General features: G+C 40.8%; 1 protein-coding gene across 19 annotated transcripts in view; it reads right to left on the reverse strand.

Moving 5' to 3' along the window:
- nrxn3b (neurexin 3b) overlaps positions 1 to 23,609 on the reverse strand; it is a 409,294-nt gene that overhangs the window by 52,584 nt on the left and 333,101 nt on the right. For all 19 annotated transcript variants that reach the window (XM_038285086.1, XM_038285077.1, XM_038285085.1 and 16 more), the window contains one exon: positions 13,200 to 13,371. In XM_038285086.1, coding sequence (XP_038141014.1) covers positions 13,200 to 13,371 — 172 coding nt within the window. The remainder of the gene's footprint in view (positions 1 to 13,199; positions 13,372 to 23,609) is intronic.

Below are 23,609 nucleotides of genomic sequence, written 5' to 3' on the forward strand. Positions count from 1 at the left end.
TATAGTGAGCTACTGTCCTTAAATCATCATTCCACATCTGCAGCTAACCATTGCCGTCACTGTTCATGTATATCACCCACTTCTTTGTAATCTACTCCTGACTTTCATCACCATCTCTTCCCCTCCTCCTGCTCTCTCAGGTCATCCATCCTATTTTTTTTCTCATCCAGTGATATTCTACTCCTTCATTTGCTCCCTGCTATTCTCCCTCCCCATGTCCCAGCAATCAGCCCGGTGCACTCATCTTGGGTAATTCAAGCCTCTCAGCTGCTGTCATTTATCTACTTTTTTTTCTCATTCGCAACTCCATTTCTCTACCAGTTTATCTGTCACTTTTTCTGTCCTATATCAACTAATGTTGTCTAATATATTAAAACCTGTTAAGGTTTTTTCTTCTGTACTGTAGTTTCATCCTCGTCCACCTTCCTCTCTTGTAGAAATAGGATACAACTGGGGAGTACATTCATCATTTTTCAGGTCTGCTTCAGATGGGGTTGCAAGAATAAATTAGACAGGCGGCTCAGTCTGAGTTCTGAGAGCAAAAGATATGATGCTCAGATAGAGCTAACCATGTTTGGCCCACGGACACTCTGGGATTTACTGTATCTCCCTTTGCAGAAATTGTTTCTTATTTTTATTACAGTAATTCAGGACAAAGATTTTTTGATATTTTGTCTGAGTCAGGTTTTCATAACTCATGCATTTGAGTGCAATGTGTTTTACAGTAAAAGTAAGACTGCTATTGCTACAGCTAACTAGCCTTGGTGTAACGCAAGTGATGACAAAGACGCACACATGCAAACCGAAAGACAGCTAACTATTCAGTCAGCTTCCCTCAGGCCCCGACTGAGTAGTTAGGCTAATGGCCATTCATCTGAGACAACACGTGAGACAGTCAGCTCAAGGCAAAGGGCGATGTGCAATTTCTGCCCGGTTGAATCTTGTAATTCTTTGATTCAAAGATTCAAACTCCAAAAAAAAAGAAAAAAAGAGAGAGAGAGAAAAAAGAGATCATGCAATCAAAGAGTACAGTGATTCTGGATGTTATATAAGGAAATTGGAGTCCTCTCACTAAACAAAAGGCAAGCCCCTGCAGGAATGTGGGCTGTCACACAAGTACACGGGACTGCGGGAGAGATACAAAACCCGTGTTGAGCTGCGACTGGAAGGAGGAGAAACAGGAATAAAAAAGAGGGAAAGAACAGAGATCTGAGAGGGCAATGGCAGAGGGGGGGAATAATTAGAGAAAGGAAGAGACAAAGCAGTCAACACTCGCATAGATCCGACGCCCACATGCAAACAGCCGCGTAAGCCCCAGAAGCCTGACGAAAATGTTCCTCTATGGGATCAGAGTGCGGATATTGTTGTATGGATGGATGACGCTGAGGACTCTGATTTCTTAATACAAACAGCATTAAATAGCTCTATTTTTGTTATAGATAACTCCTTCGTGAGTGTCGCCCTGTTCTATATGTTAGCCTTAATTGAATCTTGGTGTGTTGGGAGCTCAGATGGCTGAACATTAACAACACAGATATTAGCCTTCTGTTACACTTTCCATCCTTAAGTAAATCTCAGACCACAATGCCAGTTTTTGCATGAATGCTGCCTGGGTGCAAGTATAAAAACCAGTCAAAGTAGCATTGAACACTTCTGTTTTCTTTAGTATAAACCAATGCACTATTTATATAGACAGCAAATTCAAACCACATGTCAACAAGATACCAAGTTATTCACACATAAAACAGATTTCAAAATAAATTAGCACAGAGATGAAGATTTGGGTAATAAAGTGGAATAGAACAGAATAAGTATTGAACACATGAAGAAAAGGAGGTTTAGCTTTCCTGCTGCTGTGTGCTAATCAATTTTAACTGGTTTGATATTAACCGATGGCCCATAAAAGGGTTTCTCATTCCAACAGTATTATAGAGAGTAACGATTGATAATAGCAAAGAGATCTGGAAATAAGAGGCATATCTTTCCTCATGAAAAAAGTCATACACTTAGCAGCAATTTCCTCTAGTATGTTCATGGACTGCAACACTACACTGCACTGCTAAAGGAAATGCTTGTTTAGGCCTGTTTAAGATGGAGGTTTTGCCTAATTAAGTAAAAAACTAGGTAGATATAGTCTAAGGTGAGCCAAAGCTGAAATCTTTTACTTATCACCCCAAACAAAATGCTAATCTGAAACAAAGAAGCTGAAACTAAATTGGTTTCTGAATTTGTCTGTCAGTAAGCTCAGATGGATCATACTGAAAATATGCAGAAAGAACTGAAAATCAGACTGGATAGAAAGGAAATCCAATACCTTCAAGAGTGGAAAATAACCTGTATGAATGAATGACTGACATTTACACCTCCGTCCATGTCTCAAAGTAGTTGTTACCTTTTAATAAGATTCTGAGTCATTTTACTTTTTATTTTTCCTTACCAGTAACTAGTGTTGCACCCATACTGATACCAGTGTCAGACAGGGCCTGGATACTGTACTAAAATGGTGGTATCGGCGAGTACCGACAAATAGGGCACCGATACAGTACAATTTTGAGAGCCAAAAGTTTATTCAACTGTTTTTACCAATTCCAGGTAGGCAATAAAAAGTTCTACTGGATTCACTTTGTATTAGTCTTCTTCCTGCTTCACAAAGGTAGCAGCAGCTTGACAAAGCCATGATGGCAATTATTTTACATCCAAGTAGTATGCAGTTCTTCATAAATACAAACACACATACATTTCAAACAGATGGTACCTGTATAGTATCGGTATCGGACGATACTGCACAGCCAAGTATCTGGGCCGATAATGGCATCGGCGCAAAACTACCAATAACTTCACGTGTTAAAACTGATTAAATTGATACATTTTTCTTGATTTCTCTCTATGCATTAATGTTTTTTTGTTTTTCTTTGGGGCTTTTTATAGCCCTCATCAAAAACCGCCAGTTGTGACCCAAACCAGATCTAAAGAATAGACAATACTTTTAAAAACTCAAAGCACTTGTTACCTCTTTGCTTTTATAATGTGGAACAGCTCCTTATTTCGAATTGTTTGCTGCACTTCCTACTTATAGATTTATCTGTGCAGCAGCTTTTTTTTTATTCAATAAACTTAGCTTCCATAATATATACACACATTCCATCTTCGCTTTATTGCATTTACTCTCTTAGGTCTGTCTCGTCAATGTTTATGTGATTCAATCTACTATTTAATAAAACTGATGTTCCCGATTTGTCAGCAATGCACCTGTTGTCAGAACTCTTTACCTATTTTTCTCTGAATACCAGGAAAGGACTGCAGACATACCAATGAAAATAGAGGATTGGGTGAATATACTGTTGGACTGAATATACTCGGCTACAGGATGAAAATAAATCTTATTCACTGTAAATTTCTTATCAAACTCTTTTTCAAATATTGTTAAATCTAAATAATGTATTACCTAAAATGCATATGCTGCAGTGCAGTAGGTGTAATTAGGATTTTAATACTCTTCCTCTATCATGTTAGAGTAATCTTTCACCATGGGGCTGGTCTTGGAAATAAAACTACAGACTACATCAGCGATAATTAAAATTCCCCCTCTATTTATAATGTTCCTTCCACAGGCCTTTGGCTATACCAGGAATCAAACACAAACTGGTTGGTCATAAACGGTCATAAATAAAAGCTACATTTCTTATCCTAGTCCCTTTATAACCTCAACGCAAAACAATTCCTTATATGAAGAAAAAAAAAGTGTTTCATCTCTTTTTAGTTGGTAATATAGTTGAATATATTCACAGAACTGTGCATTGATAAACATGTATCATCTTTTGTCACATCTCATAGCTGTGGAAATAATATTTAACAAGAAGTATATCAAACATTTTCCTTTGAATGCTTTTGCACAAAATGTGAACCAAAAAATTATTCCAAATAATTAAAAGAAAAGTATTTGTTCTTAAATCTATACTGCATTAGTATTACTTTAACTTAACTTTGGCTAAATCTCAAATGTTGGCAAAAAATGTAACATTTCCCATGAAGTTGTATAGTTTGATGTTCTTTTATACTTTTGGGAGAAAACTTCCCGCTGTGTTTGAAAAATGTGAAGTTTACATGATACAAGCAATTATGCACTGACACGTACTAAACCACCATGTCTTCACCTATTCCCCACTAGAGACGAAACAAACCCAGATCCAGCAGTCATTGTTAAACAACTTGGAAGCGTTGTGGCAGCTATTCCCATTGAGTAAGGTATAAGAAGTAAGAGACTTTAACATGCAGCTACACGCAAGATATGATAGAAAAAGGTGTCTAATACATTAGATGATTAACAACACTGGTGACATAAGTCACCATAACAAGTAGGCAGTTATATAATTTAAATCCAATAGGATAAAATAAAACATCTCGGAATTAGGCTAATAGCATATATGTTGGGAGCTGGAGAAAATACCATTTTTCTCCAGCAGAGTCTGCCGTGGATCCTCTGAGGGAGCCTCCTGCACAGGTGCAGCTCATCCAGACCATCAGAGGATCCACTACTTAAGCTGCCTTCAGACCTTACCTCAACGCCGCAGTGTTGTTCCAGTTGGTCAGCGCTAAAGCCTTGATCTCAGTGATTTTTCCATGTCCTAAATTCCGAGTCAGATCCTAACGTTTGTCTCTGTGCCTCTAGGTGACTCGTGCTTCCTCCGTGAAAGCTCTGGAAGAGCTAACCTGCCGAGCCGACCCTCCGAGCCAAACCCTGAAGACTCTCAGTCAACCTCCAAGCAGCTCTGGGCAAGAGCTAGGAAACCCAAGCCAAGGTCTGTCCTAATAAGACGTGAGACGCTGAAGCAGCTAACGGACTCTGCTAACACATCCTTCTCCAGAACCAACAGTGACTCTCCCAAGGAGAACCTCAAGAACCCTCAAGACTCCGGTGAAACCAGATTCCAGGCCCAAACCAGTCATCTGCATATTCTGTGCTTGTGCCAATAAACTTGTTAAACTTTTCATCCTGTGTCCATCAGTGGTGTTCTGCATCTTTGGGTCTCCATTAGAGAACCGATCATGACAGAACACTGCGGCCAAACTCAAGGCCCAGCAGATCACCTCACCCGTCGTTTGGACGAGCAGGAAGCTCTTCTCCAAGGTCAAACCCAAACGCTTCGTGGGTTATACCATCTTGTTGGTTCACATAATCAAATGCTACAGAGTTTCTCTAACTTTCTGAATGGAGCTAACGCTACTTCTGCACAGCAACCATTTCCGGGTCCAGTTCCTCCCCCGAGGTCACAACCTGTGACGTCATCAGAGTTCCGTCCTAGTCTCCCAGAAAAATTCTCTGGTAACATGAAAGATTGTAAGGGTTTTTTATTCCAGTGCCGGCTGATTTTTCTGAACTCTCCTAGTTGTTTTTCTTCTGACCACAAGAAGATATCGTTCATTCTCTCTCAGTTAACAGGAAGAGCTTTAGATTGGGCTCAGGCTAGATTCGCCATCGACAACGGTGTAAATTGCCGTTTTTCTGACTTCATTGCTGAATTTTCCCAGGTATTTAACCAGGAGACAGACCAAACGATCGATTCCAGAGCTCTTTTCAACCTTAAACAAGGTAATTCTTCTGTGGCTGATTTTTCAATTAACTTCCGGGTTAAAGCGGCAGCTTCCGGATGGAACCAGAGCGCTCTAAAGGGGGCATTTTTCATGGCTCTAAATGAACAAATCAAGGATGAACTTGCAACCCTCGATGAACCAGCTTCCCTTGACGATTTTATTAGTCTCGCCATCAGATTAGATAACAGAATCCGAGCCAGAAACAGCTCCAAGAAGCAAAGTAATTTTTCCTCTGCCACTCATAACATGGCTGTTCTCTCTCCCTCTACAGAGCAGATGTCCACACAGAGTTCTAACCCACAGACTCTATCGTTGCCTGTTCAGGCCTCTCATTCAGGCGAAAGGGATAATGAGCCTATGCAGGTGGGACACACTAGGCTTTCTCCTGAGGAGAGACGGAGACGTTTTCTTGGAAAACTTTGCATATACTGTGGTGAGAGTGGTCACTTTATCGCCTCCTGCCCGGCAAAATCAAAAGCCGGGGCCCGCCAGAGGATATGAGGAGTCTGGCGGGCCATATAAATTCAAGTAAATCTCCTCGACTTTTGCTGCCAGCAACTTTGTTCTGTAATAACCAGAGTCTCTCTTTCTCCGCCTTCATTGACTCAGGCTGTGAGCGCAATCTAATCGACTCTGAGCTCGTCCAGCAGCTTCAGATTAAAACCATTCCCCTGTCTCAGCCTCTCAGTGTGTCTGCCATAGACGGAAAGAGACTCCATCGTGTTACCCACCAAACCCAGCCCCTCGAGCTACTTCTGTCAGGTAACCACCGAGAAACTATCACCTTTTTTGTGTTTCCTTCTGCATGTTCCCCCCTGGTCCTCGGATTCGAGTGGTTGGAGAAGCATAACCCTCACATAAATTGGACCAAACGTCTCCTGGAATCTTGGTCTACTACGTGCCACGAAACATGCCTTCGTTCTGCTGCCCCGATGGCGGGGCCTCCTAGAGGTGGGGGGGAGATGGACTCTCCTGACCTTTCTTCTGTTCCCTCTGAGTATCACGACCTAGCCCCCGTTTTCAGTAAGGTCAGTGCGACGTCCCTACCTCCACATAGACCCTACGATTGTGCCATAGAACTTTTACCCGGTGCTCCTCTTCCAAGCAGCAGACTGTATAATATTTCCAAACCAGAAAGAGAAACTATGGAGAAATACATCAACGAATCATTGGCTGCTGGAATAATCCGTCCTTCATCCTCTCCTCTGGGTGCCGGTTTTTTCTTCGTGGGCAAGAAGGATGGTGCTCTGAGGCCATGCATTGACTATCGAGGTTTGAACCAAATAACTATTAAAAACAAATACCCACTGCCTCTTCTCGCCTCAGCTTTTGAACCAGTGCAGGGTGCAACTGTCTTTACTAAGCTGGATTTAAGAAATGCTTATCACCTCCTCAGAATTCGAGAGGGTGATGAATGGAAGACAGCCTTTAAGACACCCTTGGGCCAGTTTGAGTACCTGGTGATGCCCTTTGGTTTGACTAACGCCCCAGCCTGTTTCCAAGCCCTTGTGAATGATGTTCTCAGAGATTTCCTCAACGTATTTGTGTTTGTTTACATTGATGACATTCTCATTTATTCCAAGGATCTCCATGAACACAAGAGACACGTCCGTCTCGTTCTACAGAGACTACTGGAGAATAAGCTGTTCGTGAAAGCCGAGAAATGTGAATTTCATCAGTCTTCAGTTACCTTTCTGGGGTTTGTGCTCGAGGGCGGCCAGGTGAAACCTTCTGAGGACAAGATCAAGGCAGTCCTAGATTGGCAAGTACCTGAGAATCGAAAGCAATTACAGAGGTTTTTAGGATTTGCTAACTTCTATCGCCGCTTCATCAGGAACTATAGCCAAACCGCCCTGCCATTAACCTCACTAACTTCTTCCAAACGAGTTTTTCAGTGGACTCCCGAGGCCCAAGCTGCATTCGAGAAATTGAAATCCATGTTTTCCAGAGCACCCGTGCTAATTCAACCTGATCCTTCGAGACAATTCATCCTTGAGGTGGACGCTTCAGATTCCGGTGTTGGAGCTGTTCTCTCCCAAAAAGACGACTCAGATCAAAGAATACACCCTTGTGCCTATTTTTCCCGTAAGCTCTCCTCTGCGGAACTAAATTATGATGTGGGTGATCGTGAGCTCCTGGCAATCAAACTGGCGTTGGAGGAATGGAGGCATTGGCTGGAAGGAGCTGAGCATCCGGTCCTTGTGTGGACTGATCACAAAAATCTGGCTCATATCCAGTCAATCAAACAAGCTAACCCTCGCCAATCCAGGTGGTCCATCTTTTTCTCCAGATTCAACCTCATTATCACCTACAGACCCGGATCCAAGAACGTGAAGCCCGATTCTCTCTCTCGTCTCTACTCTGCCGATCATCCAGAGACACCTGAACCTGTCCTCCCAGCCTCATGCACCGTTGGAGTGGTCAACTGGGAAATAACGGACCTAATCAACTCAGCCCTAGCCACCGAACCAGATCCAGGTACCGGTCCGTCTAACCGCACATATGTTCCTTCTTCTGTCAGGTCCCGTCTGATCCAGTGGATGCACGCCGCAAAATTCTCCGCCCATCCAGGAGTGAGTAGGACTGTCGCTCTAATCTCCAGGCGCTTCTGGTGGCCCACGCTCCATCGTGATGTTAGAGAGTATGTGTTGGCCTGTCCCACATGTGCTCGTAACAAGGCTTCGCATCAACCTCCTTCTGGTCTCCTTCAACCTCTACCTGTTCCCTCGCGCCCATGGTCCCACATAGCCATTGATTTCGTCACCGGTCTCCCTGTCTCCCGAGGTATGTCCACCATACTAACCATTGTCGACCGTTTCTCTAAGTCTTGCCATCTAGTCCCCCTGAGAAAACTTCCCACGGCCTTCCAGACAGCCCAGCTTCTTATCAAACATGTGTTCCGGCTTCATGGCATCCCCCAGGAAATTCTATCGGACAGAGGTCCCCAATTCATATCCCAGGTATGGAAGGCTTTTTGTTCTGCGCTCGGATGCAAACCATCTCTCACCTCAGGTTACCATCCCCAAACGAATGGCCAGACCGAGCGTATGAACCAGCATCTGGAATCCACTCTCCGCTGTCTAACGTCCAATAACCCGGTGGATTGGAGCCTATACCTTCCCTGGATAGAGTATGCCCACAACTCTCTCCGTTCCGCATCCACTGGACAGTCGCCCTTCCAGGTCAGTCTTGGATATCAACCACCTCTTTTCCCCGCAGATGAGAGAGAGATATCGGTGCTGTCCGTTAATCATCACATCCGCCGCTGTCGAAGGATTTGGAGGGAGACCATTGCCACACTCAACCAGTCAGCTGAATCAACCAAGCGTTTCGCTGACGCCAAGAGACGCCCCGCCCCTGAGTATTCTGTGGGCCAGGAAGTGTGGCTTTCCACTCGAGACATCCCCCTCAAGGGGATGTCTCGAAAACTTTCCCCGAGATTCATAGGCCCATTCAAAATCTCCCGTGTCATCAACCCGTCAGCTGTCCGTCTCCAACTTCCTCCTTCCCTCCGAATCCATCCGACCTTCCATGTCTCCCAGATCAAGCCTGTTTCCTCGAGCCCCTTGTGCCCGCCATCCGACTCCCCACCACCCGCCCTGGAAGTCGATGGCCATCCAGCCTTCACGGTCCGCCGTATTGTAGACTCCCGTCGACGAGGTCGCGGTTGGCAGTACCTCGTCGACTGGGAGGGCTACGGACCAGAAGATCGACAGTGGGTCCCAGGCTCGCACATCCTCGATCCTGCCCTGATCGAGGAGTACGAGCGTTCCCGTCCTTCCACTTCCTCCGGACCGCCAAGGGGCGGTCGTTGAGGGGGGGGGTACTGTTGGGAGCTGGAGAAAATACCATTTTTCTCCAGCAGAGTCCGCCGTGGATCCTCTGAGGGAGCCTCCTGCACAGGTGCAGCTCATCAAGACCATCAGAGGATCCACTACTTAAGCTGCCTTCAGACCTTACCTCAACGCCGCAGTGTTGTTCCAGTTGGTCAGCGCTAAAGCCTTGATCTCAGTGATTTTTCCATGTCCTAAATTCCGAGTCAGATCCTAACGTTTGTCTCTGTGCCTCTAGGTGACTCGTGCTTCCTCCGTGAAAGCTCTGGAAGAGCTAACCTGCCGAGCCGACCCTCCGAGCCAAACCCTGAAGACTCTCAGTCAACCTCCAAGCAGCTCTGGGCAAGAGCTAGGAAACCCAAGCCAAGGTCTGTCCTAATAAGACGTGAGACGCTGAAGCAGCTAACGGACTCTGCTAACACATCCTTCTCCAGAACCAACAGTGACTCTCCCAAGGAGAACCTCAAGAACCCTCAAGACTCCGGTGAAACCAGATTCCAGGCCCAAACCAGTCATCTGCATATTCTGTGCTTGTGCCAATAAACTTGTTAAACTTTTCATCCTGTGTCCGTCAGTGGTGTTCTGCATCTTTGGGTCTCCATTAGAGAACCGATCATGACAATATATCATGCATTCAATCATTTATTTCCACTCTGTGATAAATGTTATACCTGCACGATATACCGTACCAGTGATAAATACATGTGTGCTTCTAAAGCTTTATACTGTAGTTCAGCAACAGAAAGCTAAGAGAGTACATATAATGAGATGTCTCAATATATAACATCAGCAGATGAGAAAGAACTGTGGAAATATTGAAAGCCTGACTGTTAAATACTAGCTATCATGATTTGAAAAATTATAATTTATTCTATTTCCTTCTTAGAAAGCTTTTTACTTTCTCTCTGAAATACATGAGAGATTTTCATAACCACCATTAACTATGCAACCAGGTATCAACAGTCAGAAGATAAATGCCACCAGCTTAAGATAAGTGCCATCTACTGTTCAAACAGCATCAGAAGGGTGAATATATTTTAGATTATACAGGTTATTTAACCTCATTCATGCATTAAAAGTATTGTGGAGGATCTTTGCGATCTTTTTGCGCATGCACAACCCTGTACCCTCTCCTTAGAGGGAACGCCTATTAAACCCGTCCAGGAGCCCATTTCTCATTGTACACGGGCTGTTTAAAAGTTGCTGTTTGCATCACTCATACGAAAAAGATTTGCAATTTTTCCACTATGTCAGACTCACCACTGGTAAGTGAAAATGAGGATGAGCACGTAGGATTGCCTTATGTAAACACATCACCAGAATGATTGACAACTAGGAGGACCACTTGATGATCAACCCAGAAAAACAACATCTTCCACTAAACCTTTAAATAATATAAAATACTTATTTATTTCTTTTCCCTTTGCATAAGATTTCAGTTTTAAATGTAATAAAATGTTTTGATTGATCCATGTCCTATGGATATGATTTAGTTAAAATAAAATATTGGATACAGGTACCCATTTTATGTTTCAAAATACAGAAGATGTTATATTAGAAACCCCTCAGTAGCATGTTTGATTATTTTTTTATTTTCTTAGTTCAACAAGGGTTATTTTCATGTTTAAGTGAAGTCTCTCGCAAATTGCATTTTTTGTTTTGTTTTTTAGTTCTTGGAGCCTAACCAAAAAAAACAAAACAACAACCATCCAATAAAGCACCAACACGGTTCTATTAATAATTTGTTGATGGAGATTTTCTTTTTGAATCTGTAATGCACTGATTCATTGTTTAACTCCATTACTCAGGCTGGAATAGGATTAAGAAACCTGTCTAATGTCATCCGGTCAACCAAAAGCGAAAAACAGCCAAAAGCAACAGAAAGCCAGAGACAGAAGAGATTAGCGTCACCTGCACTGGCTCTAAACCAAACCACCCAGCACCAAGAAAGGAAGCAGTAGTGTCTTTGCAAGACATGCTACTGGAACATCATGTGAGGGCTTAGGAGGTCAACTTAGATTTGTTTTCTCCTGGCGATGAGGTCACACACGCATCATTGAATCGTTGCAGTTTCTCTGTTATATTTTCACCCAATATGCACCTGAAATGTTTCACTTCATGATAGCATCATTTTTTGTTAAGAGAACTATTCCTTTTTACCAAGGTTCTTAATTAGGGCAAGGAAATGAAGCAATGTGAACAACCTGACCAATATCATATGTTAGAATGAGCTATAATGCATTTAATTCCAATTAGGAACTGCACAGCATTCTGGGGGATGTAGGCAGAGGAGATAATTTGGTCTCATAACTTCTCATGGCCAAGCTAGGAATGGCTGTTAGTAGGGCTGATATCTGTGCAAGGTTTAAATGTAACATTTAGGGTTTTGGTTATAATTGAAGTTTTGCAGTTGTTCCATTGGTCCTTATTTCAGATAGATAATGATAGAAATAAAATCCACAACACATCAATATCGATAATATGAAAGATTTTTTTAGCCATATCACACAGGCTTATGGTTAATGAAATTCATGTTAACTTATATCAGGGTAACTTTTTGATTAAATACTCAATTCTTCCCATAATGCTCTGCCATGTTTTGAGCTCTGTTGGGCTTAAAAGAAATCAAAAAAAGAAGAAAAGTGTTTTTTTTTTTTTTTTGAGAGACTTCAAGACACATAAATTATTTCTGCTTTTTTGAGGATGTTTTTTTTTGGGTTCTATAGGGTACTTTCTCTGCTATCTGGAGGCTTGGGTCACTTTTAGAAACAAGTGCAGTCTGCAGGGTATTGTAAAAATATGCAGTGAAAATGCAAGCTTATCTCTAAATAAACTTTGTGACCTCTAAATCACCAGATATCTAAAGAAGGCTAAAATCATCCTGGCTGCCTGCTGCCATTCTTAATGTGGAGAATTTTCCCTGCTAGCCTCAGGTAGGGGGTACAGGACGCCCCGCTGTAGAACAAACAGACAAAAACAATCTATTGCTTCTGCTGCTGTCAGTTTGGTGAACTCTACAGTGTGAAGAAAAAAAAGTTTTCTTTTTTGATTGTTGTTGTGAGCTTGTTTTAATGCCGTCGGCTCAACAAATGGCCTTTGGAAGATAGTAAAGTTTACTTTTGACCTTTGATCAAAATTGAGGAGAGCAGGTCTAATTTAACGGCTTAAGGTGAGGCAGGAAGAGACTTTTCTTTCCATCTTCCACTCTGTCAGTCTCTCTTCTCTTGCAGAGCGGCACACAGGTTTCTGCCACAGAGAAGCAGATTTTCCGGGCCTCAAAACGGAGCAGGATCTGTTTGATGAGCCTATTTGTATTCTGCAGCCATGCTGCTTCTGCTGACCTGGGAATGAGAGATACTGGAAGGCAGCAGTGTTATCTGACCAACAGGCCACCCTTGGTCCTTGCCTCCTTCCACTTCTTTCTTGCCCACCGACCAAATGCCTCTTGGTGCCTTTAAATCCCTGTGTTTGCATTGGGCTGGTCAGATGTTGCTCAGTTAATGCCTATTGTTTGACAAAGGATTCTGGCTCAGAGGGCTCCCACCCCCATGGAGTAAGGTATGATAGTGTGAAAGGACCGATGCATTTTGAGTCACACTTTGCAAAATGAGCATAATATGACTGCTTGCCTCCTAGGCAGTCAGTTTTTTTTACTCAAACGTGGTTAAGTGACCTTTGAAATAAAAAAAAGCAGATGGTGTCCAGTGTTTCAGAAGCTGTACGGACCTTTCATCTTTTTGCTACAGGACAAATGATAAATGACGCTGGCTGTACCTGAGGGAAAGTGCTCGTTGACCGGCCAGTTGTCCACTTGCAAGGTCGCATTGCCCCCGTTCCTTGTGAATCGGACCAAATGGTACTTGCCATCGTTTACCTCTGTGTTTGGCTCCTTAACGCTTATGTCCACCGTCCCAATGTTGAACGTCACTCCGATTTTGCCTTGCTCCTGGAGGAGACAGAGAAGAAAGAGTTGAAACCAAGCCTCAAACAGGGTTGCTAATTTACTTTTTATCTTTGATAACAAGTGCTCCTTCAGTAAAATCTAAGTTTTCCAGGTACCACACCAAAAGAAATTTGAAATTTTTCCCTTTTTTATGTTCTGTGTAAGAATAAAAAATAAAAAATCATAGCTCCTATTCAGGGGAAGTGCTTGTTTGAAGGACATGGTTTTGATTAGCATTCCTTTTGCACACAGGAATCAGACTTGGCAAATTCCAAGTTAGAAAATTAAACAGAATGGTGCAACTGAAGTTCATGTTTCAAGATTGAAGCCCATTCCCAAAATCCAATTTTGCATCCATGTGACTGAAACTGTTTCAATCAATATGCAAAAAGCACCAACAGTGGGTTGTTTGGGATCCTAACTCCAAGTTTAGGGGTTAATAAGGACCACAAGGACAGCAGTTGGGAGTTCTGCAAACATTTCTCCCCATGCTTCCCTTTTGGTAGTTATTTATGATCAGCATGCTTAAAAATCTTATTTTACTTTCCTTTAAATTTACCTTTTGTTGAACCCCAAATGTACTCTAAGTACCGTTGAAGAAATATAAGTACTTGAGAACCTTGTCTGTAATAAAGCCCTCTATAGCATATATGGAGCTGCAGCCACTGTTTTAATCTGTCAGTAATTTATTTAAGGACCTATGTGTCTATATGAGTGTTCTTATATAGGATTAGTAAAGTTAAAATAAAACTATAGACTTACTGACCATAAGTTTGGTAGAACAGCACAGTATACGGAATATCACAATCACAATATTAAAATAGCAAAGGCCTGCTCTGGGGTGCAATACTTGTTTGGTTAATATATTTCGAGAGCTGCACACTTGGGATATGCATACTATTTAGAAAACGGGCCAGTTTAAAGCGCTTAGACATTTAAAGTGTCACAAACTTAACTTATATGAATCCCAAAGCTCACAGAGAGTAATAGGGATGTCAAGATGATGGAAAACATATCAAAGTCACAACTCCTAATATCATAAAGGCATAAGGAAAACATAGGACAACATAGGATTGTACAACAATATCACATTAGGTACAAAATGGATTTGATGCTCCAAAGATACTAAACATCAATATCTTGGAAATATGGAAAATAAAATAAACTGTTCTGGCACTGGTGCTTGCGATGGGGTCGGGTGAGTGTTGCTTTTTTATTTAGGTGATCCATCTGAGAAAAGAAATGTATCCACGGCTTCCTAGCAAAACAACTCTCCATTTTTATGTCAAGTCTAACAAAGGCTTATGTAAAACGATATTTCATATAAGCTGTTATTATATATGTGTATATATATATATATATATATATATATATATATATCTATATATATATATATAGATATATATATATATATATATATATATATATATATATATATATATATATATATATATATGTTTCTTTTACCACAATAAAATGAGTTCTTTTATTTTGAAAACCAAAAGGTGGTGGGGAATAAAACATTGTTTTTCTGTATACCACTGTAGCATGTAGCTGTTTAAGAAAAGTCTCTCTCATATTATATATTTATATCAGAGTTACAGAGAATGAATTCATTTAAAATGTGTTTCTCTAAATAATAATAAGAATTTGATAATTTCCTTGGGAACTTAGAACCCAAAGGCAGGACCAATAGAATCCAGGCTACTTGAAGCATTAAAAGAGCAACTATGTGAGTCTATAACACAGAGCCAACACCACTTTCTATAACCAATTAACTTGTAAATGTCTTTAAAATTATTGAAAGGTACCTCTTAAAAAAGACCAACATTACATGGACCACAACTGTCCATTTTCAATTTAGAGAACATCTGAACTGCATCTCGGTCATGTTTTCCACTACATGTGTTGTCGTGCAGTGATGAATTAATTACACGGTAAACTAACTGTAAAAGGTTCAATAAAGTGACTTGGCTGATTGCTCGCGGCTGGTGCTAATGTTGAACTGCACGGAGAACCTGAGGACGCTTCATTATACAAGTGTAATGTGATGAAAATAAGCTGCCAGCAGAGATTGTAATGATGAGTAATACTCCCTGCAGCCTGTCACTATATGAAACTGGCAGGGCAGATGCCTCGTTCAGCCGCCGTCCTTAAAAAACGTATGAACACCATATGTTTTGCTTAACTCTCAATGCTAAAGCAGTTGTATCATGTCCATAAATCGTCTTGGCTTTTCCTTTAATTTTCTGACTTCATTCCCGTTCAACCCTAATTTTCACTAGTATGCAAGCATCTTTTACTGCGACGGCTTCTGTATTCATGGAAGAGTAGGCGTTTAGAAGCAAGAGGCTTCAGAGCCTGAGTGAGTGGCAACAGGGAAGAGCTGTGTTTTCCGTGTCATTTGTATTAATCCCCCATAGGGAGTCTCTCTGTGTAATTACTTTCTTTAGAAGCCGACAGCAGTGGGACCATTCCTCATAACAAATCCAAAATGAGGGGGCTTTGAGCGCAGGAGCAGACACATGTTGCTAATTGATCAGCTAAAGCTCTGACCCAACATGGCTGACTGTTAAAAGTCCGGACCCTGATTATGTTGAGCAGAACCTGACAGTGTTTGCCAGAATGACAGTACAACACGACAGCTCCGGCTTTCAGTGGATGACACATCGCTTAAACCTGCTGACCTCGATTAAATGTCACAATCTCCTCATACCTCAGAAGAGCGCTTCATCAGGCCAACAGTTCCTCAACGCAGATTGCATCAGCACAAATAATCAGATTAGATGAAGACACAAAGACCTGAAAAGGGAGGCATGTAGTCTTTGTTTATACTTTGTAGATGCATCTCTCACTGCATCAAGACTTTATAGGCATTTCTCTACTTTGAAGTCTTGCTATAGACTCCAAAAAGCATTAAGGTCTGGACTTTGACTAGACCATTCAAGTATATTTAATATTTTGCAAAGCAGTGGTCTCAATCTCCAGTCCTAAAGGACCATTGTACTGCAACATTTAAATTTGCTGCTATGGAGGGCCACCTATGAGATAATAAAATAAATACAGAAATAAATGCTCGATGAATAATAGGCATACAATAAAATGGACCGAAAATTCAGAAAATAAATAAATAAATGCCGGGAGTAATTAAATTATACAGCAAAAGATAAATGTATTCATATTTTTAATTAACTACTTTTTTATTTACCGTTGTAATAATTCCTAATTTTAACTATGATGAATGCAGTCCAACCAAACAACAGCCAGATGTTGTCCACTTAAGACCGCCTCTTGCTTTTTTAAATAATGAGAAAGAATTGCATACAAAAATAGAAAAAGTGAATAAAATCAGAGCAATAAAAATAAATTAGGAAAGGTTTACAAAGCTGGATTTCAAAAGACCAACTGCACTTATTGAATTGCAAGAGTGAGCTAACAATGCATTGGATTTATTGTAAATGTAAAATTCCTTAAATTACATTGGTATTTGGGAGTCCAATGTGAGCAAAGTAAAAAAAAAAAAAAAGAAAAAAATCAGATGGCACTGTAAATATTAATTAATAGTTAAAATAAACATAAGCATTATAGTTGATGTAAGAACAATAACTCCTTAAAAAAAAAATGAAACTCACCTTTTAATGTGGAGTACATATGTTTTACTTCTTAGCAAATCTGTTTTGGGATTATGAAGACAAACATATTTTTCTCTCTTGAATTAAGGTACGATGTAACATTTTCCCTAAGACGTTAAAAAACAGAAAGTTTCATGATAAAACTCTGCTTTGCTCTGCATACAGCTAATTTCCCAACAAGGCCTCTTATAAAATAACTTTGTTGTTACAGTTAAGACATCCTTCCCTTTTAACAAAGAAGACATGCAGAATAAGCTTCAGTCGGACCGGGTTGAGAGGTGCAACAGAGCATCTTTCCTCGGCGCAGTTAATAATGGAAAAGTGCCGACAAAGACATGAGAAAGCCATTTCCTAAAAGCTGAGGTTGCGCTTAGAGAAAAAGTCAGACAAGCTGATTGCTCCACTGTGCACTTCCCTTCTCTGTCACAGAGGCTGTAAATGGGCTCCTAATGTAAATGCTTGTCATTAAAACTTAGTGGGATGCGCGATTAGATGTGAGGAACGTGTGGGCGCAGGCGTTTGGACATGCATATGGCAAAACACACATAATCAATGAATCGCAGACAAGATGATAACAATCTGTTGATGAATTCATGTGACAGGAGCATTTCCTATACTTTGTTCCGTGGAAGATATTATTAAATCGTCTGGGCCTGACTGGAAAAAAAAAAGAAAAGAGAACACATTAGATGGGTGATGTAAAAGCAGAAGCAGTGTCTAGTATATCCGCTATGACCTTCAGAGGATCTGGCAGCCATCGCTCTCTTGTGTAGCTGCATCAAAGCCGACCCACTTAATACCTACAAACAAAGGCAGATTGTCACCCAGCCTCCCCTGGCTTTGTTGCAAACAAACAGAAAAACATGACAACTGTAACCCCTTGTAACTGTTGCTGCAAGCTTCCAGACAAGAATCGGGTAATATATGGCCCACAGGTCAAACCCGCCGCACTCTAAATTCCCTCAACTGGTCCAAATGAAAACTGTGGATCAAACATGGACAAATTATAAATGTTGTGCTAGAATTCAAATATGCATCCCTTTTAAAAAGAAAAAAAGCAACAAAAGAAAACAAAATGAAAAGCTTACAGTCTTTTATCCTAATAGGTTCATATAATCCGGCAGGAGAGAGGCATTGGAATCAGCATCTGTTAACAGGGAATGAAGCTGGTTACTCTTCAAAACTTTGAAACAATGACAGAATGAGGAGTTTTTAGCTAAGATGTTGAGCCATCTGTTTGTGTGTTGGAGGATGGTAGGACTATAGGTCTTAAGAAATACAACATGGCTAATCTTCAAGTGTTCTTTTTTGCAAAAAAAAAATATTATTTTTGTTATTGAGTATAATTATTTAAATGCTATAGCTATGTGTGTATTTGTATTAGACTTTTATTCTTCTCTTTATGTGCATCTCAAACTAAAGTTTCCATTATTTTTTAACACATTGCCAAGGTAAGCCTTTGTTTTACCATTTTATATCTACTGTTGAATTGCATTTAAAATATAATCTGTTGTTTTTCATGAGGTGAATATATACGTGTAAAGTATATCTACCAGTATCAAATGTCAACCAGAAACAATAAAACATATATGTAGGGGTAAAATGAAATATCTATTATCAGCGAAAATTTACCCTAATGGAAAATCCTTTCTACCAAACTGCTCTGCTGTGTGCAAAGAGAGCAATGTGCACCTGCTTTTTTATGATGCCATCCCTTTGCCTGTTTCCTCCTTCTTTCTCCATGTTGACCAGTTACTTCTCTGGCTCTGCCACCTCCATGGCCACCCACCTGCCTTGCCCACCCCAGCACTGTAGCAGAGTTTGAGTGACAGATCCAATTACGCTTTTTATTGGCCTGTCGCTCTCGAGGCGGGAAGGCACTTCATTGTCTCCTGAGCAAAAGGGGAAAAATTGCTATTGTTCTCTTAGTGGAAGAGATGATGGCCTCTATTCTGTCTGTAAACAAATGATGCGTGCGGAATCGCCTCCAAATGCTAACCCACCCACTCAAAGACGCAAAGTCATAAACTGCCCTCTTGTGACACTGACAGAAAAAAAAGACACACAGAAATATCCAAACATTCAATCAACTGCCCTCAATGATTCAAAGACTGAACCCCACAGAGCTAAAATCTCACAGAATTACAGTTATAAAGCTCTTTCACTGGCCCAGAATGTCTCCAGAGTGTTTATGTTGTTGTCAGTCAAGACATCGAATTGGTTATACCAGTGTAGAAATAGATTCAGATCATGCTGACAGTGTGGATTTGTGTTCATTCTAAGTATACAGTATGTGTAGGCATGATGCTTTCATAAAGATCATAGATATAACACCACACGTATCTTTATCTTGCTCAAGGTTTGGCACGTGAAGCCCCACGGTTCCCATGTGATATGGCGCACTCTGACATCAGTAATCAGGCCTGTCGCAGTCCAATTCAGGACCAATCAATGCCTCAAACACATGGAGGGCTTCTGGCAGAGCCAAGGAGAGAGAGAATTGGCCAAATGAGCAGCGGCGATGGCCGATCCTGCAGACGGGTTTGCAGCCCATTGCAGACACCCTCTTTACAAAGGAAGAGTCCCTCACAATAGATTTCGACCAAGGCTTGCTGAATTGCCATTCTGCTAAGCCATGAGCTCCCAGACGGATGAATAAATCTGACAGCCATTTCATGGAGGTGAGATGGGTTGAATAAGTATGCTTAGCTTGAGTGCAAAGAAAAACCGCTGACAAAACAATGATACCAAGGCAGAACACAAAATAACACATTCCTATATATATTTGCTCTCTCATGAATTCCCTTTTCTTCCTCTTTTTGCTCTATATTTTGCAGATCATCAAACTAATATTATGAATCAAAGATAAGCTGATTTAATAAAATATAAGCATTCAAATTATGATATAATTTTTTTAAGGAAATGGAGCTATGAAGCAGTGTGGGCATATGTAAATTATTAATTAGCCATAAATCTAATAAGTGGTTGTACCATCAAGCCTTCATGATTTAAGTTTAGCTATTTAAGGCTTTTCAACGATAAAGTGCCTTTTAAAATGGTCCACTGGTGGTGCAGTGGTAATCCACACAATGTAAGTACTGTAGGCCTTAGTCCTTGACTTGGCCATCACAGGTTCAAGTGCCATCTCATTGACTTCTGCTGCATGTCTCCTGCCCCACCTAACCTAACCCAATTTCCTGTCAGCATACTTTTAAATACAGTTCACAAATGCCAAAAAAATTTCAGCTCTGTTTTGATGGTCCAAAAAAAAAAAAAAAAAATTGTCTAATCTATTTTTGGCAAATGTGACCTGGGTCTTAGTGTTCCTTTAGGTCATCTGTGGTTTAGGATTTGGAATTCTTTCCAAATCGTCCTGGATAAGGTGTTGATGAGTCCTTGGGGTAAATGGGTTGTGAAGATACTTCAGAGTTCATCACTTTTCCTTTTGTCTCCATTTGTCACCACGGTTATAAATTCCTTTGCATCCCCTTCCATGCCTTAAGATGTCAGTGGCTTTGTGTCTCATTTGCTTTAATCATTTAAAAGGGGAGTACTTATACTGTCACATAACACTAGGTTGGTTTTGCTAACTGTATAAGCAAGATATATGGTGCAAAACATGCTCAGTGGAAGCACTTTGCAGTCAGACGATGCTATTGAAGAGGAAGCCTCCAAATATATTGCATTCCAATTAAAGCCTGATTGAAATCTGGTACATCCACTGGGTAGCTGCAGTGGGACGACTCGACTGAATCTATACAGAGGCTCAGTTGGGAAGGAGGGACGTCTGATATTAAGGGTTTGGGTTACATTCCCCTCTTTTCATCTGACATCAATGCTCAAGTTAGCTTCTGTGGTCAGAGGCCATCAGAAGTAGATCAAGGAAGCTGTGGAAGCAGAATCAATAGAGTGCAGAAGCTAGGACAAATGTGAGACACAATAGATTGATGGGCCTGGCCTTCACTCTGCCACAGCCATTTATCTTGAGTAATTGACAGAGATAACTCAAAGATGCCACTGTGATTTGGAGCCGCCCGATCTTGAGAGTTGCAGTCAAAAATCTGCAATGAGGCAGATTTTTTGTAGCTTTGTAAGGGATGCTTGTATATACAGTATGGTGACTTTCTGTGCAAATAATGTTGTTATATAAAGTATACGCTGAGAGCTGAATAGGCCTTGGGCTTGGTAAGAGCTAGGTGTATGCGTTATGGTATGGAAAAAGGCCACTGACACTGAAATAAAACTATAATTATAGCATGAACTACTACCCTACACAAAAGAATAGACGTTGACAAAGTAAAGATGTGCCGTTGCCTGCCATTTTGAAAACACACATAGGAAAAAGTAACTGTAAAGCTATGCTAATCCTTTTAATTTCTTCACCAACTGGAAGCGTGAAGAAAAGGAAAGGAAATATTTCCTATTTTTGTATGAGTTCATCAGTTTTTTTATTTATTTCACTATAAAGCGTTTTTAAACTCTGGAAAAGTTGAAGGGGTGTTAATATTTGAAGGCCCCACAATAATTTTATGAATGATGGTTGAGAGGACAAGTAGGAGACTATCCGAGGCACATTGTCCCTCATACAGGATTTAACACTTTGTTCTGGGGGCAATTAAGCTTTCTGTGGATATGCTTTTCACAAAGCCTTTTGAATAACACATTTCTTTAAAAGGATTTGGATGGCTTTAGAAATCAGTTTAAGAGCTTCAAGAGGGTGAACTCCATTCCTTAGTTTGGTTAAAGGTTGTATGAGATCTGAATTGGTTAAGTGAGGCTATCAGGACCTGGACATTTTATAAGCTCAAGTGTGTAAAAAATACTCCATCTCGATTTCTAGTTAAATTTTGATTTATCTAGATTTGGATTTAACTAAATTTTTATTTAACAGACTTGTAAAGTGAACCTACTCAACTCTATGGTGAATATTTCCAGATTGCATAAAAGTAAGATATCCTCACTTTAGAGAAAAAGCCAAGCTTCTCCACAAATAATGGATGTGAGCTCCTGAATCAGATCACAAGCAATCAATCCATTCCTCTGAGCCGTTTGAAGATCCACTTGGGAGCCACTTCTCATACTTTCAGAACTTTTCGGTGAGAGAGTTAACCTAGAGATTCTCAATATTTTTCTTTTCCCAGTAGTTCTCTATGAAAAGACCTTTGTGGAATTGGATTATCAATATGAATAGCTTTTGCATTCTAAGTCAGATTTTCCACCAACATTCGCCTAAGGTCTGCAATGTCTAGAAACACACCAAAGAAATCAAATATCAGTACAATTGTTTGAGCCAATTCCACATAAATCATGATAATTACTCAACAGGAGAAAAACAAGCCCTTAAATACCACAAACAAGATTCATTATTTTTCAACAAAACAAACAATTTTTCAAAAGCTGCTGAAGCCACATATTGTCTCCAGCAACCCTAAGCATTGACTGCATTTCAGCCAATCAATCATGTAAAACATAAAAAGAGAATGGAAGGAAATCTAACCAGATATGGTCATCCATCTGTTATGTAAAGCCTGGCAAGGAGAGAAATGAAAACTCTGGAGGAGCTGGAGTGGTTCCCATCAGGGAAAACTGTGATAAGGCTGCACACACTCTGCTGTGTAGGCAAAATGTGGAAGTGGGTGCTCTGCTTTATTAACAACAAAACTAAGTTTTCCTCCTTATGAGCAAAACACTCTGTAAAAATAAGATGATGGCATCATCATGCTGTATTTCTTTAGCGGGGGACAAGGGAGGTGGTCAGAGTTTATTTATGGAAATTAATACAAGACAATCCGCGAAAAATATCTACCAGAAGATCAGAGAAGATGAGGGCAGAGGTTCTCCTCCAGAAGTTCTCAAGCTACTGAATACATTTGCCTGCTTTGATATCACAATCGGTCATTTATAACTCAAGTGAATGGCCATTTCTATCTAATTATGGAGCTGATAAGTATTGCTCCCTTACCAATGCTTCAGAGAAGCATTGCAATGTCTCGAGAGAGAGAGAGAAAGAGAGAGCCAGAAAGCTGAACAATACACATTTTTTCCATTATGAATTAAAGTGGATTTATGAAGGCCATCAAAGTGTTCAAAGCAGTGATGCATAAACTGTGCAGCTGACACAAAAAGACCACAAAAAAGGGGCAGCACATTTTGGACAGATGTGTGCATAAAACATTGAGCACGTGGTTGCACTTTCACACGTTGAGAGTAGACCCTGCAGGCTTCAGGCTTCGTGCTTTGTGTACTAACGGTGCTAATGCACAATTCAAGTAAACATCCTTCGGAAAACTGTTAAACGTCATAAATGATTAACAGCCTCAAACATTTATTCAGATGTTCATAATCGGCTGCAGAAGTGTTGTGAGGGGCCATGTGTGAGGATACACGATGCAGAGGCTGGGCTGCCGCTGAAATATTGATCACATATAAAAGAAGCCGGCAGCCCAACACAGGCTGGATTTTACACCTGAGAGGGCCAGGAACAGCTTCATCAAGTGGACAGGAACAAAATGGCCTCCCCCTCGCCTCACTTGCTGCTAGTGTAATTGTTGGACTAATACCGGGGAGTCCACATGCCAGCTGGTTAATGGCTGGCTATATGTGCTATAT

Source organism: Cyprinodon tularosa, unplaced genomic scaffold, assembly GCF_016077235.1.
Source record: "Cyprinodon tularosa strain WSP-4 unplaced genomic scaffold, ASM1607723v1 ctg206, whole genome shotgun sequence".
NCBI lineage: Eukaryota > Metazoa > Chordata > Actinopteri > Cyprinodontiformes > Cyprinodontidae > Cyprinodon > Cyprinodon tularosa.